A 19,543-nucleotide genomic window follows, 5' to 3' on the forward strand; every position below is an offset into this window, starting at 1 on the left:
ATAATTCTTTGTAAAATTTGTAAAAAAACTTTCCTTATTTCTTTGGGGTTATCTAGTATTTCATTATTGTATTTCATTGTATTTATAATGTTCTGTCTTTGTTGTTTGTTTGTTTTTTAGTTGCCAGGCCAACCACTTTCCTGTTTTATTTGCTGATTCAAAATTTTGTTGCTTTAGTAATTTAATTTTCCATTCCACTTCCTGGTTTATAATCATTAATAATTGCATTTGCAACAATTTAAGTACTTGTTTTGATTTTAAGTCCTCTGGCTTCCTGACCAACTGTTTTTCTATATCTTTTATTTTATTTAGTATTTCTTCTTTATTCTTTCCCTTTTCCCTTTTAAGAATACAGTTCTGTTACAGGAAGAATCCTCGCACAACAGCCTTGCTTGCGTCCCACACCACATTGATGTCAGTACTTTTATTTAAGTTTAATTCAAAATATGAATTTATATGTTTTTTAGTTCTTTCTAATATCTCTGTATTGTCTAGCAGGCTGTCATTCATTCTCCACCTTCCTATTGTTAAATCTTTACTCCATTCCATTACAGTGGCATTATGGTCAGATAGCGTCTTTGGTAATATTTCTGCTTTTACCACTCTTGTGGTTAGTTCTTTTGATATCCAGATTTGGTCTATCCAACTCCAACTTTGGTTCTGAATAGTATGTGAATTGTTTTGTTACTGGATTTTTCAGCCTCAATATATCTACTAATTGATTGTTCTCTGTTAATGATAAGAAAGAGTTCGGTAGTTTTCCCTGATCTGCTTTAATTTTGCTTATTGATCTATCAATCTCTATGGAGATTACCCCATTGAGGTCCCCCATCAATATGATCTTATAATCCATATAATCTATCAATATTTCCTCTAATTTTTTTGTAAAAATCTGCTTTCCTTTTGTTTGGTGCATATACCCCCATCATAATGATTTTTTCTACTTCTATTTGTACTTCTACTCCTATTATTCTTCCTTCATTGTCTGGGGCCATTGTCTGGGACCATCAGCTGTGGTGAGGACTGCAGGGCCTGCTCCCTTCCAAGGCCTTTTCCAACTGGCCCAGGTCCTCACACTCCCAGTTACAAAAGGACTCCTGTGGCAGTGCCTAGAGAGTGGGGCTGGACTCATTTGGAACAAACTCTTGGGGAAGTGTGGGGTTGTTCTGCTATTGCCTCCCTGTTCCTGGTGTCTAATGTGTTTTAAAATGTCCTTAAGCAGCTGGTGGCATTTTGAGTTTTTATTTTTCCCCCCTTTTTGCTTTGTTGGGGGGTGGGTGGGTGGGATGGATATCTGGTTGGGGATTAATTTTAGTATAACTATTCTGTTTTTGTTTTTTGTTGTTTTATTGTATAGTTTACGTTTTGTTTTTAAGGGGCGGGATCAGGGCTGCCTGGGAGTGGGCCCCAGCTAATAGAATGGCTGGGGCAAGTTCCACGAGGGGGGGTACACGGGACATCCGATCTCAGTGATCATAGGCAGGAGGAGGAGTTATGCTAAGACCAGACCATGTCATTATCGAGGAAGCAGGCTTAGTCGTTGTTTGAAGACTATCCCTGCCTCCAAGTCTGATCTTGATCGGATGGATACTGGAATCAACAAGGGAAACCCACATGACCGGAAGGAGTTGCTGTGTAATGCTAGGTCAATGACCACTGCCATCCATGACTTGATCGCGGATGGAGGACTTGACCTGGCATGTGTAACAGAGACTTGGTTGGATGAAGCAGATGGGCCTGTCATTGCCGCTGCTTGTCCACCAGGTTTCTCTTATGCACAGCGACCCAGGTCATGTGGGTGGAGAGGGGGGTTGCAGTGATTTTTAGGAAGTCACTAGCTTGCATCAGGTATCCTACTGGGAAGACCCAGTTCTCTGACTGCATGTTCTGGAAGCTGGGCAATAGGGGCAGTACAGAATTCCTTTTGGTGTACCAACCTCCCTGCTACACCAAGGATTCCCTGCCCGAGCTGCTTCAGGTCGTGGCAGATGTTCTCCTGGAGACACCTAGTTTGGTTGTCCTAGGGGATTTTAACATCCATGCCGACACAACCTTACAAGGGGCTGCTTGGGACTTTGTGGAAAGCATGGCCTCCATGGGGCTGACCCTGAATAAGTTTGGCCCAACTCATAGTCACGGACATGCCTTAGACCTGGTGTTCACCGCTAGTGACGTGGGTGATCTGACACTAAGTAAAAGTGAAACAAAAGAAGTGCCATGGTCAGATCACTTCCTGGTGCAACTGGACTTCTCCGCGACCCTTCCCCTCTGCAGGGAGGTGAGACCAATTCGGATGGTCCGCCCCCACCACTTAATGGATCCAAATGGTTTCCAGAGAATGATGGGGGATGCTTTATCCCATGTTGATGGCATTTCACCATGTTGATGGTGTTCACCGCTAGTGACGTGGGTGATCTGACACTAAGTAAAAGTGAAACAAAAGAAGTGCCATGGTCAGATCACTTCCTGGTGCAACTGGACTTCTCCGCGGCCCTTCCCCTCTGCAGGGAGGTGGGACCAATTCGGATGGTCCGCCCCCACCACTTAATGGATCCAAATGGTTTCCAGAGAATGGTAGGGGATGCTTTATCCCATGTTGATGGCATTTCAGCTGATTCCCTGGTGGCCCGCTGGAATACGGAGTTAACCAGGGCTATCGACTGTCTGGCTCCGAAGCGCCCTCTCCGATTGCATGGAGCCCGGACAGCCCCATGGTTTTCTTCGGAGCTGAGGGCAAGGAAACCATCGCTGAGATGGCTAGAGCATCGTTGGCAGAAAACTCATTCTGAATCGGACCGGAGACGGGATAGAGCTCAACATCGAGCCTACCCAGCGGTGATAGCCTCTACTGACCGCCTCTATTGCATCTGCAGAAAAAAGTAGCAGGAGACTTTTTCAGGTGGTTCGCAATTTAACGGAACCACCTTTACCACCAGGGCCCTATAAAGAACCCAAGATCTCCTGCAACGATGTTGCAAAGTTTTTTGCAGATAAAATCGCTCATATTCGGAAGGAGGTAGACACCACTGTGAGAGCAGGGCCGGGCCGGGAGAGTGCTGGAGCCCTGTCTGGTCAAGTTGCATGGAATCAATTTCAATCCATTACCCCCGAGGATGTGGACAGGCTGCTTGGACGCGTGAAACCAACCACCTGTCTCCTTGATCCTTTCCCATCCTGGCTGATAAAAGCAAGCCGGGAAGGGCTGGGCGATGGGCTCTGCAGGGTGGTGAATGCTTCCATCTGTGAGGGAGCCTTCCCAGACCCGCTGAAAGAGGCGGTCATTAAACCGCTTCTTTAAAAGACACCTTTAGACCCAGCCAGTATGACCAACTATCGCCCAGTCTCAAATCTTCCATTCTTGGGCAAGGTGATTGAGCGCGTGGTTGCTGAACAACTCCAGGAACGCCTGGTGGATGCGGACCATTTGGATCCCTAATCATGGAACTGAAACTGCCTTGGTCGCGCTGGTTGATGATCTCCGGCGGGCTAGGGACAAAGATGAGAGCTGTTTGTGGGGTGTAGTGGTTAAGAGCGGTAGTTTCGTAATTTGGGGAACCGGGTTCGCGTCTCCGCTCCTCCACATGCAGCTGCTGGGTGACCTTGGGCTAGTCACACTTCTTTGAAGTCTCTCAGCCCCACTCCCCTCACAGAGTGTTTGTTGTGGGGGAGGAAGGGAAAGGAGAATGTTAGCCGCTTTGAGACTCCTTAAAAGGGAGTGAAAGGAGGGATATCAAATCCAAACTCTTCTTTTTCTTCTTCTCTGCAGTTGAAGAAGCGCTGTGGCTTTAAGGCTGTAGCGGCCTCTAAACTCTGGGCTGGAGCTGGAGGCTTGGGAGTGTTGCCAGCCATTCCTTGGCTGTGATTAACAACCATTTGCCGATCCATCTCATTAAGCAAAACTCCCCCCACATGATCAATTGTCAGCTGGGCTGCAGGGAGAATGGACAGCTGCGCTGAGATGGAATCAAAGCTTTCATCTAAGCTATTGATCACCAGATAACAGAAAGTGGCTTCAGAGAGGTCCACTCCCCGTTTTCTAAGCTCCTCCCTCAGGAATTTCAGCTGTGTCAAATGGGCCTGCAAGTCTCCACCGGGCTTTAACTGCATCCGGCATAACTTCTTGAAGAAGATTACTGAAGATTACTGAAGAGCGGGCAGCGGTATGGAGATGAATATCTCTCAGGGCATCCCACACGTCCCTTGCAGACTGCTTACCTTGAAGGTTGATTAATTGGGCATCAGAGACTCCAAACGTGATTGTGCCTCTAGCCCTCTGATCTGCGGCAGTCCAGGCATCCATTGGCTGTTGTGGCACAGCATTGGATATTACATGCCAAAGCCTCTCCCTCTGTAATAAGGCTTCCATCCTTACACTCCATGCTGCGTAATTAGTAGCATCAAGGAGAAGAAATGCAAAAATGCCCGTCTGTCTCTGTGCACCTTCCATTTCGGCTTTTCACTCCAGCCAGCAAATGGACTTCCAGTGCAGCAGATTTACGGCCTGCAAACTCCTCTGGAGCAGCCTAATTAGCAAAGCTTGGCAATAAAATAAACAGATTTGCCTCTGAAGTAGCTGGACTCGAGCCACATTCAGACATGTTGCCATCAATCACTGGAACTGAAAGCACAACATTCCTGGCGCTCATAAGCCAATAGCACAACAATCTGGGCCCAGGACCGATAAGAGCACATTCTTGTCTCCGTAACCCATCACAGGACATTCTTCAGCCGTAGTCCTGCGAAACATTGTGACCCACATCCATAGATGAGAGCACACTTAGCAGAGTTCAGCGAAACACGCGGTTGTGTCGGAAATGTAGCATTAGAGTCTATTTACAGCAAAATAAACAAAAACATCATGACGAGCTTTAAGCTGTGTCTTCTCGCACAGACAGTCTCTCAGAAGAGAGTGAGAGAACAAAGAGTGGAAGTTCTTACAGACTTGCTTCCGTTGCCATACTCACAACAGTACAGAAAAGTAAACACAGGATCATATGCTCCAGCAGGGGAGAATGAAATTACTAACAGGAAGGGGGTTTACTCCAGTGAGGTATTTATCCAAGCTAGAAATACCCAAATTTAGAAGATATTTTACCCTTGCCAGATGCAATGTCCTACCATCTGCAATTTTGCAGGGAAGATTTGAAGGTAAACCATATTCAGAGCGAATATGCCCATGTGCTTTGAAGGAAGTTGAAACTATTACTCATGTCCTACTATACTGTCTTTATTATAGGGTCATACATTCCATATTTATCACTCCATTATGCAGTGAACTCAAAGTAGATCTGATGACGACTACCTAAAATATATAATAGAGGACAGGGAACCAAAGATTACCTTAAAAGTGGCTAAATTTTGTGCTACTGCTATAAAACTAAGGAGACAAGCTCTGAATGAATCTAGTGGCCAATGTCTTAACATGCACATTTTAAATTAGTGGTTAAGATTTTAACCTATTTATTAATTGTTTTATATCTACATTACTTACTGTGTTTTAGCTTATGGATTTTAATTTTTACCTATTTATATTTATGTGTTTTTTATTGTTGTATATGTCCGTATTTGTGGTCTGTGACCATAATAAATCAATTCAAATTCAAATTTTGGCCACGGAGTTGTTGATATCCTGCCTTGTCCCAAGGCAGCGGCAGGCAGCCCCTCCCCAGCAGCACCCTGGCAGCCTCTCCAAGTGTCCCTATTTTCCAGGGATAGTCCTGGATTTACAGAAGCCGTCCCAGAGGGAGGGATCTAAGGAAACCGATGTGGTTGCATAAGGAGCTTAAAGATGAGCTGATAGTTTAGAAGGGAATGTATAAGAAATGGAAGAAAGGGGAAATCACAAAGGAGGAGTATACAAGAGTAGTCAACAGTTTCAGGGCGAAAGTCAGGCTGGCAAAAGCTCAGAATGAGCTCAGGCTTTCAAGAGAGATTAAAAATAATAACAAATGTTTCTTTGGCTATGTCCAAAGTAAGAGGAAGAACATGCAAGTGGTAGGTCTTCTGCATGGAGAAGAAGAACTGCTATTGGGTGACAGAGAGAAGGCAGAATTACTCAACACCTACAGTACTTTGCCTCTGTCGTCACCCAAAAGGAAAGTGATGCCCAGCCTGGGGATAACAGAATAAATGTTGTAAGGAGGGAGCTGCAGCCCAAGATAGGAAACAAACAAACAAACAAACAAACAAACAAACAAATTATTTATACCTCGCTCATCTGGCTGGGTTTCCCCAGCCACTCTGGACGGCTCCCAACAGAATATTAAAAACACAATAAAACCTCAAACATAAAAAACTTCCCTAAACAGGGCTGGCTTCAGATGTCTTCTAAAAGTCAGATAGTTGTTTATTTCTTCAACATCTGATGGGAGGGCATTACACAGGGCGGGCGCCACTACCGAGAAGGCCCTCTGCCTGGTTCCCTGTAACCTCACTTCTAGCAGTGAGGGAACCACCAGAAGGCCCTCGGAGTTGGAACTCAGTGTCCTGGCTGAACGATATGGGTGGAGACGCTCCTTCAGTTATAATGAGCAGAGGCCGTTTAGGGCTTTAAAGGTCAACACCAACATTTTGAATTGTGCTCGGAAATGTACTGGAGGCCAATGTAGGTCTTTCAGGACCAATGTTATATGGTCTCAGCGGCCACTCCCAGTCACCAGTCTAGCTGCCTATCAGGCAGCAGAGGAACCAACCCCCAGAGCAGGTTGCCAGGAACAGATAAGACAAGGACATGTTTCTTACTGTCTGCTTTTTATTCAATATTCACAGAGAGAGGCTTGGGAATGCAGCCTCTTGGAATAATGGTGTTGCCCCGAGTGACTCTCCACCCCCTTTTCTCCCACTTCCTCATTCATCACCTTCTCCCCTACGTGTGGTGCTGAGGGCCCTTTGCTCTACTACTTTCAAGGCTCGCCGGGTTCTGGGAGAGGTGGGGTCTGGAATGCTTTCTAAAGACACAGTCAGTCAGGTGTTGCCCTCCTGGTGCTTCCTCTTTCTGTTCCTCCTCTCCCATTATTTCCCAGCTTTTCCCCTCATCTGCCTCTGAGCTGTGATCTCCCACAAACCCCGTTGTAATTTTGAACTGTCTTCTTCTTCTCTCTGGGCAGGGCGGGTGGCGCTGTGGGTAAAACCTCAGCGCCTAGGACTTGCCGATCGCATGGTCGGCGGTTCGAATCCACGCGGCGGGGTGCGCTCCCATCGTTCGGTCCCAGCGCCTGCCAACCTAGCAGTTCGAAAGCACCCCCGGGTGCAAGTAGATAAATAGGGACCGCTTACCAGCGGGAAGGTAAACGGCGTTCCGTGTGCTGCACTGGCTCACCAGATGCAGCTTGTCACGCTGGCCACATGACCCAGAAATGTCTGCGGACATCGCTGGCTCCCGGCCTATAGAGTGAGATAAGCGCACAACCATAGAGTCTGGCAAGACTGGCCCGAACGGGCAGGGGTACCTTTACCTTTACTTCTTCTCTCTATTTTCATCAGAGAAATGTTGGAGGGTATGAACACACTGACCTTCTCTTCAACCTTTTAAGGCACTGTTTTAATTATGGTTCATGCTCAGAGGTCGCATTATTGTTATTATGATTATGGAATAGGACGTCCCTATTTTAATTGGAGAAATGTTGGAGGGTATGCTATGGCTTGCTTGTGGTCGAAGCCAAGTTTTCAGCAAGGAACTTGACACCCCTCCCCCCCGGCTACATTTGCACATTTATGAAAGTATCAAGGAACGAGAATTTATTTGAGGTGCGACACAGCCTCAAACCCTTCCTGCAACCAGCAGCGCTTCAAAGTTTTCATTGACTTCTCCTCAGTCTTTGATTTAATAGACAGGGAACAGCTGTGGAACAAACTGGCCTGATCAAACATCAACAAAAGGATTATCTGGCTTATCCAACAATTACACCGTGATAGCTACTGTACATGCAAGTGAGACTGGGCCTATAAGGCACCCTCTTACGGGCAATCCCGATTAAAAGAGGTCTTAAGCAAGGTTGCATAGTGGCAGCTTTCCTATTTAACTTTTGTATCAACAACCTCATCCCTGAGATGGCACCCCCTTCCTTCTTCTATACCTCTCTTGGCAATCGTAAAGTGTCCATTTTGCTTTGTGCTGATGACCTAGTTATAATAATAATAATTTCCCCAGCCACTCTGGGCGGCTTCCAACTGAATATTAAAAACAGTACAGCATCAGACATTAAAAACTTCCCTAAAGAGAGCTGCCTTCAGTTGTCTTTTAAAAGTAAAATAGTTGTTTATTGCCTTGACATCTGCTGGGAGGGCATTCCACAGGGCAGGCACCACTGTCTGGTTCGCTGTAACCTTACTTCTCGCAATGAGGGAACCGCCAGAAGGCCCTCGGCGCTGGATCTCAGTGTCCGGGCTGAACAATGGGGGTGGAAACGCTCCTTCAGGTATACAGGACTGAGGCCGTTTGGGGCTTTAAAGGTCAGCACCAACACTTTGAATTGTGCTCGGAAACGTACTGGGAGCCAATGCAGATCTCTCAGAACCGGTGTTATGTGGTCCCGGCGGCCACTCCCAGTCACCAGTCTAGCTGCCGCATTCTGGATTAATTGCAGTTTCCGGGTCACCTTCAAAGGTAGCCCCACGTAGCGTGTGTTGCAGTAGTCCAAGCGGGAGATAACTAGAGCATGCACCACTCTGGCAACACAGTCTGCGGGCAGGTAGGGTCTTAGCCTGCGTACCAGGTGGAGCTGGTAGACAGCTGCCCTGGACACAGAATTAACCCGTGCCTCCATGGACAGCTGTGAGTCCAAAATGACTCCCAGGCTGCGCACCTGGTCCTTCAGGGGCACAGTTACCCCATTCAGGACCAGGGAATCCCCCACAACTGCCAGCCCCCTGTCCCCCAAAAGTAGTACTTCTGTCTTGTCAGGATTCAACCTCAATCTGTTAACCGCCATCTGTCCTCCAACCGCCTCCAGGCACTCACACAGGACCTTCACCGCCTTCACTGGTTCTGATTTAAAGAAGAGGTAGAGCTGGGTGTCATCTGCATACTGATGAACACCCAGCCCAAACCCCCTGATGGTCTCTCCCAGCGGCTTCATATAGATGTTAAAAAGCATGGGGGAGAGGATGGAACCCTGAGGCACCCCACAAGTGAGAGCCCAGGGGTCTGAACACTCATCCCCCAACACCACTTTCTGGACACGACCCAGGAGAAAGGAGTGGAACCACAGTATAAGTGCCCCCAGCTCCCAGCCCCTCTAGACGGTCCAGAAGGATGTTATGGTCGATGGTGTCAAAGGCCGCTGAGAGTTCCAGCAGAACTAGGAAACAGCTCTCACCTTTGTCCCTAGCCCGCCGGAGATCATCAACCAGCGCGACCAAGGCAGTTTCAGTCCCATGGTGAGGCCTGAATCCCGATTGGAAGGGATCCAAATGGTCCGCATCCTACAGGCGTGCTTGGAGTTGTTTGGCAACCACCCGCTCAATCACATTGCTCTCCCTGCACTTAGAAGGATGCTGGTCAAATTTGGCCAACTGTGTAAAAAATAACAGCTAAAAGTTAATTATGCCAAAACTAAGGTATTCAGTAAGAGGGTTACCAAGTCCAAGTGGACATTAGATGGTCAACCCTCAAGCAAGTATATTGCTTGAGGTAGATTTAAATACCTAGTAGATTTAAATACCTAGGATTACTTATGGATGTAAAGCTTTCATGGAAACCCCATCTGGATGCAACCAAGTTATTATCTGGGCATGTTTAGCCTGGAGAAGAGGAGGTTAAGGGGTGATATGATAGCCATGTTCAAATATATAAAAGGATGTCACATAGAGGAGGGAGAAAGGTTGTTTTCTGCTGCTCCAGAGAAGCGGACACGGAGCAATGGGTCCAAACTACAAGAAAGAAGATTCCACCTAAACATTAGGAAGAACTTCCTGACAGTAAGAGCTGTTCGACAGTGGAATTTGCTGCCAAGGAGTGTGGTGGAGTCTCCTTCTTTGGAGGTCTTTAAGCAGAGGCTTGACAACCATATGTCAGGAGTGCTCTGATGGTGTTTCCTGCTTCGCAGGGGGTTGGACTCGATGGCCCTTGTGGTCTCTTCCAACTCTATGATTCTATGATTCTATTCTATGATTCTATTCTATCTGCCCCCTCTACTGGACAGCTATACAGGTTCTTCCATTCAAAGGGAAGGAAGTTAATCAATCCAGCTATCAAGATCTATATTGTGTCAAAGTTCATTGCACAAATGCTTTATGGGGTTGAGATCTGGGGAAGTGGAATCAAATCTGAAATAGATGTCCAACAAAACAAATTCGTGAGGCAGATATTGGGGCTTCCACCGGGGACAGCAGCAGCTCACCTCAGAGCCAAGTTGGGTCTCCCCTCAATTACAGCCAGAAACGATCTAGCCTATCTCAGATACTGGTGCAGACTAAATGCCATTGAGGACCATATCCTTACCAAGCTCTTTCCATTAGAGCAACTAAGGACAGGTGGCTGGGTGCAAAAGTGTCAGGATAAGATTAGGGTATCTATTTCCTCTGGGGTGATGGGACTGTCCATGAATTCCTGTTCCTCATCAGTTAGGGTAGGCATGGTCAGTCCTGCTAGAAATTTTCTGATTTCCTTCTCTGGTGGGTTATGGGAGGTGTATAGGTTGGAGTAGAAATTCTGAGGTTATTTCTTTGGGGGAGAATGTTATGTTGCCATCTTTTTTGGTGATGCAGTGTATTCTTGTTTTGAGTGCTTTCTTCCTACATCTATTTGCTAGTAATCTGGAGTTTTTCCTTCCATATTCATGTTAGTTCCTGTTTCTCACTGAGCAGCTGCTTGTAAGTCACAGGACTGTGTTTACATTCCACAGTCCAAATACTATTGGAGTTCTCACGGGAAAGGGAGACGGGATGTGACGTTACTGGTTTCCTGTTTCCTTTGTTCTGTTGTTTCCTTAGTTCAGTTGCTCTCTGCTTCTCACAGAGAGATGTGTTTTTCTTTGCACTCTGTATAGCTTAGTAATAAAGTATAGCAATGTAGCATCATACCTATCTCATCCTTCCATTGTGGACTTTGTTGTTTTAATGCTCTGCTGGGCTCAAAGGAAGATGAGCCATATCAGCTCGGATGACCGGAGCTGAAATTTCTAATATTTTTGGTTATGGACTCCAGAAGGACGGAATCCAGAATGACGGACGACAGAGGAAGGAATGAAGTTTATCTTCTCTGCGTGTCAAGAGGATGGATGAGAGGTATGTGCTCTTGCCCCGGGAAGCCTGCCAGTCCCTAATTAATGGCAATAAGGGGTGGACTTTGAACTCTTTGCCAAGCACTAACCGGCAACGGCAGAAAGAGAAGGCCTTAAGAAGTGTGCTCTTTGGAATGCAGCTCTTGGTAAACAGACAGAGCTTGCTTTAAAGACACAAGATGGCCAGTCCAAGAGTATCAGAGGCTCTTGAGAATGCTTTTGGAATTCCAAAGCTCAATAAATCTAATTATCAAAACTGGGTTCAATATGCAGAGGCTCTGCTAAGAAAAGAGGGTCTGTTTAATGTGATAACAGACACCCCCCCAGCTCCTGTAACTGATGAATGGAAAGCTAAGGATTCGAAAGCAAGGGGAACTCTGATGCTGATTGTGTCCCCTGAAGAGCTATGTCTTTTGTGTGACAAGGCCTCAGCCAAAGAAATGTGGGACAGTTTGCAAGAGTCACATTTAAGAACAGAGGCTGGTGCTTCTTTGTTCTTTTATGCCAAGTTGCATGATATGGCACTTGTTGAAGGAGCAGATGTGCATGCTCACCTCATGGAAATGCAGAATCTCAGGCATGAGTTGCAACAGCGTGGAATCACCTTTCCAGAGGCTGTGTATTCCTTCATGATGCTACATTCTTTGGGTTTGAGTTGGGAATTGATTGCCAGCCGCCTTGCTGTTTTGCCTACTGCTCAGCTAACGGTAGCGCATGTTACTGCTGTGGTGTTGAATGAAGCGGATCGCCGTAGTGCTAGCTGCATCACTAAGGGGGAGTCCTCACAGACGTCATCCCAGAATGCAGTGGAACCACTAGGTGGTGCCAAAGCTTTGAAGGCAGTGAAATGCTACTTGTGTGGACGTCTAGGCCACATGAAAAGGGAATGCAAACATCCAAAGGCCAAGGCAACAGAGCAGCGCAGCGAAAGCTCAACGCGCAGAAAAGGCAAAGGCAAAAGTCCGAAGTCTAGGACAATGCAAAACAAGGCAATGGTCTCACGCTTCACTCCAAAGGTCCAGAAGACGTCTAGATCTTTCTTCATCGTTGACTCGGGAGCGACCAGACACATTTGTTGGAAGAAACATCTCTTCGTGTCCTTTACTCCGCAGGAAGGTGCGATTCACCAGGCGGATGACCACACGATCTCCAGTCAAGGCTAATGAACGGTTGTTCTTCACAGCTTGGATGCATCGATACACAACGTTCTTTTTGTTCCAGATGCTGCACACAATCTACTGAGTGTTTCGCAGCCGACTGAACAGGACATAGACGTTTCCTTCAAGAAGAGGAAGCGCACCATCACCAAGAAAGATGACTTTGTACTGCATGCTGATTATATTGATCGTTTGTTTGTTTGTATTGCATTATGATGATTCTGTTGATGTTGTGCAGGATGAAACTTGTTGTATTGCAGGTACTAACAAGGTTTTGCATGCAGGATGTATTCATGAGTATCACCGGAAATTTGGTCATTTACACTTCGAGGCAGTTTCCAAAATGCCTGCCTTAGTTGAAGGTATGACTATTAAACCCTGCAGGTACCACATGAAGTGTAAGGCATGCGCAGCAAACAAGGTCAAAATGGCTGCAAAAGGTAAGGTTTCTAGTAGACAAGCTACAGAACCACACCAGGTAGTGCATGCTGATCTCGTTGGTCCATTATCACCCTCTTTGGGTGGAGCCAGGTACTTCATGGTCCTCATTGATTCATTTTCCAGGTATATTCATGTGTTCAATCTCAAGCAGAAATCAGAAGTGTTTCCTAGGTTCAAGGAATTCTGTGCTTGGTTGGAAAATGTGCATAGTAAACAGGTGAAGTGTCTTTTTACAGATCGCGGGGGAGAATTCACTTCTCAGCAGTTTGAAGCTTTTCTGACTGAGAAAGGAATTCAACATGATTTGTCTAGTCCTTGTTCTCCATGGATGAATGGACTTTGTGAGAGGGCAAGCCAAACATTGCTTCAAGGCTTGAAAACCTTGCTGCATGATGCCAGTCTTCCAGAGAGTTATTGGGCAGAAGTGCTCGGCTGTTTTGTTTACACTTATAATGGCAGATTATCATCACCGATTGGTTGTACCCCCTATGAAAATATGTTTGGCAAGAAACCATACATCAAGCACATGAGAATTTTTGGTTCTGTCATGTGGGTTCACACACCACAAAGCTCCAAGTTAGGCAAACGTGGTTTGCTTGGTATCTTTTTAGGGTATCAGAAAGGTTCTTACAGTGTAATCATGACTGACTCTAAGACAATTAGGCTTACTATAAGTGTTGAGTACAATGCCAGGTGGGGGGAGAATGTGGGAATTTTCCAGTGTTATCCTGATGACAGTGAAGAGTCTGAGGATAAACAGCAGCAAACCCCACACCCACTGATGAAGGTTCTGATTCTGAATCTGAAACTGAATCGGATGATTCAGAGGATTTCAAGAGTGCAAAAGCCTCTATGCAACCCTCTGAAGGCTTTGATCGAGAATTGGAGGAACCATTGTTCACTATAGGCCACTCTTCTCCTAAGAAGGAAGAGGAAAGCGTTGAAGACTTACGACTAATTCGCAGGTCTGAAAGAGCCACAAAAGGTAGACCTCCAAAGAGATTTGCTGATGAATTTCCTAAGACAGCAAAAGCTGTAACTGCTGTTAATAGCTCCAAGAAGGTATCTGAACCTTCAAGCTTCCAAGAGATCCAGGCTTTGGATTCAAAGGATGCTGAGCCATGGTTAACTGCCATGAAGGCTGAGCTTGATTCCTTAGAGAGGAACAAAACATGGGAGCTAGTTCCAGCAGTTCCAGGGATGAAACTGCTTGACAGCAAATGTGTCTTCAAAGCACAGACAGATCAAAATGGCAAGATAGTCAGACACAAAGCCAGATTGGTAGCCAGAGGTTTTTCACAGGTACCAGGAGAAGACTATCACGAGACCTACTCACCCACCATGAGATATGAGAGCATTAGGCTTATGTACGGGACCTTAGGTGAATCACTTTATATGCTTCCACCTGATGGCGTACAGATAAAACAGGGATTTGTTTGTTCTCTGAAGAAGTCCCTATATGGTCTCAAGCAAAGTGCACGGTGCTGGCACTCTAAACTCACTGAAGTGTTGTTTTCTCTACGTTTTCAGCAAGGTAAAGCTGATCCATGTGTATTTGTCAAAGAGGAAGGGCAAAAGAAGCTGTATTGCTTGTTTTATGTTGATATTCTTTTCTTTTGGAAGGATGTCAAAATGTACAATAGGGCCCTAGCTCAACTGAAAGAGCACTTTGACACGAAAGATCTTGGTGAGGTATCCAACTACCTATCTCTGGAAATAGAGAGAGACCAAGATGGTAATATTCTAGTACACCAGTCACAGAAAATTGCTGATGTGTTAAGCAAACTAAACCTGATGGATGCTAACCCTGTAGACACACCGATGACAACAGGTTATAAGGTAGATGACACTGAAGAAGCATTTTCTGACACTACACTGTACAGAGGTGTGCTAGGCAAACTAAACTTCATTGCCAGGTGTTCAAGACCTGACAATGCAGTTAGCTGTAATTTGCTAAGAAGACAAGTCAACAATCCTACTGTTAAGGATTGGAAAGCTCTGAAACGCATAGCACGCTATTTGAAAGGCACTATGCATTACAGACTGAAATTTAACAATCAGAAGTCTGGTGGTCTTGAAATATTTGCAGATGCAAGTTTTGGAAGTGACACTACAGACAGGAAAAGCACGTCTGGAGTTTGCTACATGTACAACCAGGGTCTATTTGATTGGTCGTGCAAGAAGCAAACTACAGGAAGCTTAAGTTCTTGTGAAGCTGAACTGAATGCACTGTCTTATTCACTTGTGGATTGTGAATGGTTGTTACAATTGTGTAAAGACATGAAAATTCCTGTCAAATGTCCAATCCAGGTTTATCAGGACAACAAAGCATGTTTGGCTTTGCTGACATCTGAAGGTTGTAAGCAAAGCATGAAGCACTTGCAATTGAAGCTGCAACATGCTAGAGAATGTGTTCAGAAAGGACTTGTAACGGTGTCCTACATGCCAGGTAATGAAATTCCTGCTGATTTATTGTCCAAGGTTGTTCCAAGGGATCAACACTGTACCTATGTACAGAAATTGGGTTTGTACTGAGATTGTACTGACACGCTGCCCAGTGGTGTTCACAGAAAGGGGGAGGATGTTAGTTTCTGTTTCTCACTGAGCAGCTGCTTGCAAGTCACAGGACTGTGTTTACATTCCACAGTCCAGATACTATTGGAGTTCTCATGGGAAAGGGAGACGGGATGTGACGTTACTGGTTTCCTGTTTCCTTTGTTCTGTCGTTTCCTTAGTTCAGTTGCTCTCTGCTTCTCACAGAGAGGAGATGTGTTTTTCTTTGCTCTCTGTATAGCTTAGTAATAAAGTATAGCAATGTAGCATCATACCTATCTCATCCTTCCGTTGTGGACTTTGTTGTTTTAATGCTCTGCTGGGCTCAAAGGAAGATGAGCCATATCAGCTCGGACGACCGAAGCTGAAATTTCTAATAATTCATAGAAACATTGTTTAGAGTATAGAATGCTGATCATTGTTTTGTTGATTTCTAGGGAGTCTAGTTCTCTCCTTTTTTTGTTCTATAAGTTTGAGGAGTTTTTTAGATCCTGTTTGTTTGTAGTGTGATGAGAGGGCTGTGATGTCTTGCTCTATTTTGCTAATTTTTGAGGAGGTTTGTTTTTTAAGGAATGCTTTCTCTTTTATGCAAGCTCCTCTGGTGACCGCTTTCATTGCGTCCCTTAGGAGAGGAGTTGTTATATTGTCTACATCGTTTTCCCTGAAGTAGTTTTGGAGAGTTTTTGTGAGACTCTCTCTAATTTGTTTGTTTGTAATTAGGATGGGACTGAAGGACCATGATGGGGTGGTTTGTGTTCCTTCTCCTATTTTAACGGTGACTTCTACTGGGGCATGATCTCGCACAGGACAATTCTATACCTCCCTGCTGCTTTCAGATACCAACCCTGCTACAACATTAAACGTTGCCAGGTTCTGCATAGCAGCATTCAAAATTCATTGGATGATGACCTGTGCCACAAACTAGATTTAATGAACACTCATATCAGAGTGTTTTGTAAACTGATAGCCATAGCCTTTTATATACTAACCTTCCATGCTCATCCACATCTGTTTAATGCTCCTAACCCTTCTTTTTTATTCTTTTAGCTTCTTATAGTCTTTTATACATACCTTCTGTTTTAATAATCTTAGCTTTCCAAAACGTTTTAGATTTTAAATGATTGTTCTCCATCCTACTTATGCTGGTCTATGACCATAATAAAGATTTGACTGATTATGGGGGGCCACTAGGGGCGCATTGGAAGATGGCCGACAATACCATCTCTCCGACCCACACGGGGTAATTAAGAGGCTGTTATGGGAGTAGGCAGCCTCCCTTGTTGCCCCAAGGAAATGGGGAACACTGCCCTTGCCTGCTGTGCCCATAAATCACCCCCTAATTCGAAAGAAGGGGGTGAGGGCCCTAGGCAGAATGCCCCCGTGTGAACCTCGGCTCTCCTGGACACTGTCTCTGATCGCGCACTAGCTGCAGCAATTTGGAATAATTATAAAAGAAGCAAATGCACATATTTCAAGTGAAGAAGGGGAGTGAAGTCTGCTAATTTAAGTGACCTCTGCGAAAGAAGACGACGGGTTGGAGCAACAGGAATATTTTACGATGAAGATACACCAAAGGCTGGGTATGTTGACAACGGGACTGAATTGGGGGGGGGGGGGAACCTTTTTTACTTTCCTTCTATGTGATTTACAAGAACCCCTCCTCATTAGAATCGTCGGTTGAACTGACCCAAGCAGGATGATTAAGGTCTGTGTGGAGATAAACTTTAACCAAAAGTATGCTTTATGGAGATCGAGAAGCAATAAGAGCTTTTGGAATGGCGCAGCAATTAATTCGGAGTCGCCATCTTGTCAAAGGATTTATAGCCGGGAGGAGGAACGGACCTGTTTTCAGACTGCATTCCTGTTGAATCTCCTCAGAGGTTTTGAGAAAGGAGGCAGATTGGTGAAGATTAATGACACTAAGACTGTTTTGATGTATGGAAGTGATGTTATATGAAAAATGTCTGGATATGGCTACTGGATAAAAAAAATAATATCCACGCAGGATTACAAACTGTTCTAACCAGCTTGTGGAGACTATCAGAGGTCACAAAGAGAAAGGAAAAATATATGAAAATAACAAGAGATGTGGAAAAACAACAAGAAAGGACTGGATAGTATTGTGAACATCATAAGGTTAGATTTGTGGACATTAAAACAGCAGTAAGAAGCAAGAAGTTGATAGGATCCCCTTCGGAACTTGAAATATGGGTATCCCCAACAAAAATTTAAAATTCGGCTGTGTAATTTGGAATTTATGTAATTTGGTTTGATTTGATGTGATTGGTCGGTTGATAAAAAATTATTCTTAAAAAAAAAAAAAAGATTTGACTGATTATAGCTGCCCGTTACTCTACTTGGTACCCCCAAATTAAGATAAACCATTCAAGACACCATGACCTTGAGACACAGACTTTCCCACAACTGCGTAGGGCACTTGTTGAACTAAGGTTCCAACAGAAGCCCTCAGAGTATTTGGAGGGGGAGATACCTGGGAATTCCCCATATGGAAAGCAAATGCATTTATGGATGCAATCAGGTCGAGGATATCATACAGTATTTGCTGATTTGCCTCCTATATTCAGTGCCCAGATATTATTATTTTTTATCATCTATTCTTGACTGTCTCTCAGGCCAATCCTCCCAGAAGGTGACAGTCAAGCTCCTAGCTGATAAACCTCTCCAGATTACACATCTGGTAGCCAAGTTTGTTCCGGCAGCTAACAAGCTCCGTTCTAGAAATGTTAATGCTTCCTAATTTTAAAACCTCGTGCTGTAAATTTTTATGTTTTAACTTTCATAAGTCATGTTGTGTGATTTCAGCCTTGTTTTAATCCCCTGTTGCACATTGTAAATGCCTTTGGCTATATACAATAAGTTGATTGACCCATTTGTTGGAGCATGAAATTATGCATGACTTGATGAAAGTGGCTAGAGAAAAGTTTTTCTCATTGTCTCATAGCACTTACTCATTGAAGACCAAGTCTGGAGCGAAGTAGAGCATCTGAGAGTTCACATTGGTGAATGATCTCCATCCCATTGCAAAAATCATCAGGCCCATCCAGGAGTACTGAATGATTGACATTTGGTCATCAACATTAAAGTTGCGGAACCCTGTGGAAGAAAAGAGGCACACCCGAGAAATGCAAAGTCAGGCTGGATGCAAAGCTTGCTGCTATTCTTTCCTAAGAAAGCACCGTCAGCATCTCCCAATGGGAACAACTTGTCAATACTGCCAATAATTTAAACTTCAGCAGCCTTTTTGTAAGGGCTGACTCATGACATTTTGGCACCTGAGGAAAACCACAAAATGGTGCCCCTCCCTGCCAGGGGAAAAAGGGGTCAGTGAAGATGTGCAGAGTGCCCACCCCAATGTCAGCGGAGTGTGCAAAAGACCAGTGAAATGCCAAACACTTCTAAGAAGAGTCAGTTGCTTTACTGGCAGTAATGCAGATCTATGTATGTACATACATACACCATACAGACTAAACTCCAGTCAAGGGCAAACTTGCCATAAACACAGCAGCATTTATACTGTAGATTGTGCTGAGTCATTATCATGATTGCTGACTCATTGTCACATATTTAACTAGCTACAGGTGCAGACAAACACACCCACATTATACAGCACTCCAAAAGTAACCCTTTCTTGCCCTTTTTCTCTGCATGCATAAACATACATTAACACTACATTGGGAACACGGGGGTGGGGATCAAATCAACCATACTCAATGGTTGAAGTGGTAATCAAAGTGCAGAGCCAAAAAGACCTTAGAGGGCAGCCCCCACCATTTCTTCCTTAGGGTGGGAGGAGACTAGCAGTGCCTCCTATTCACCAAGAGGCAGCTGTAGAGGCAGCATGGGGGGGTGTCCTTGAATTGCAGCGGTAACAGCTCTTCCTCTCCTGTTAGGGATCCCAATACTTCCACCCCCCTAGCAGCTGCCACTATTGGGCCCTCAATACCTAGGCAATGAAGGTGGCAATAAGCTGAGGCAAAAGTTATGGACTGCTGCCTCCACGCTATCACTGGATTGGATAACCACGTCATCCCCAACACAAGAGGGTAGGTGGTTAATTTTGTGATGTGGAATGTGATTTGTTCCTTGTGGCCAGGCAGTTCCAAAATCAGTGGTACAGTTGCATGTGAAACTCTCCCTGATACGAGAGGC

The 19,543-nt window shown here is 45.0% G+C and overlaps 1 protein-coding gene across 1 annotated transcript in view; it reads right to left on the reverse strand.

Annotated features, from left to right (window-relative positions):
* LOC308467736 (androgen receptor-like) overlaps positions 1-19,543 on the reverse strand; it is a 439,420-nt gene that overhangs the window by 36,691 nt on the left and 383,186 nt on the right. Inside the window, 1 exon segment of the mRNA XM_080989431.1 lies at positions 18,343-18,487. Coding sequence (XP_080845557.1) covers positions 18,343-18,487 — 145 coding nt within the window.

Source organism: Podarcis pityusensis, assembly GCF_964106645.2.
Source record: "Podarcis pityusensis genome assembly, chromosome: W".
NCBI lineage: Eukaryota > Metazoa > Chordata > Lepidosauria > Squamata > Lacertidae > Podarcis > Podarcis pityusensis.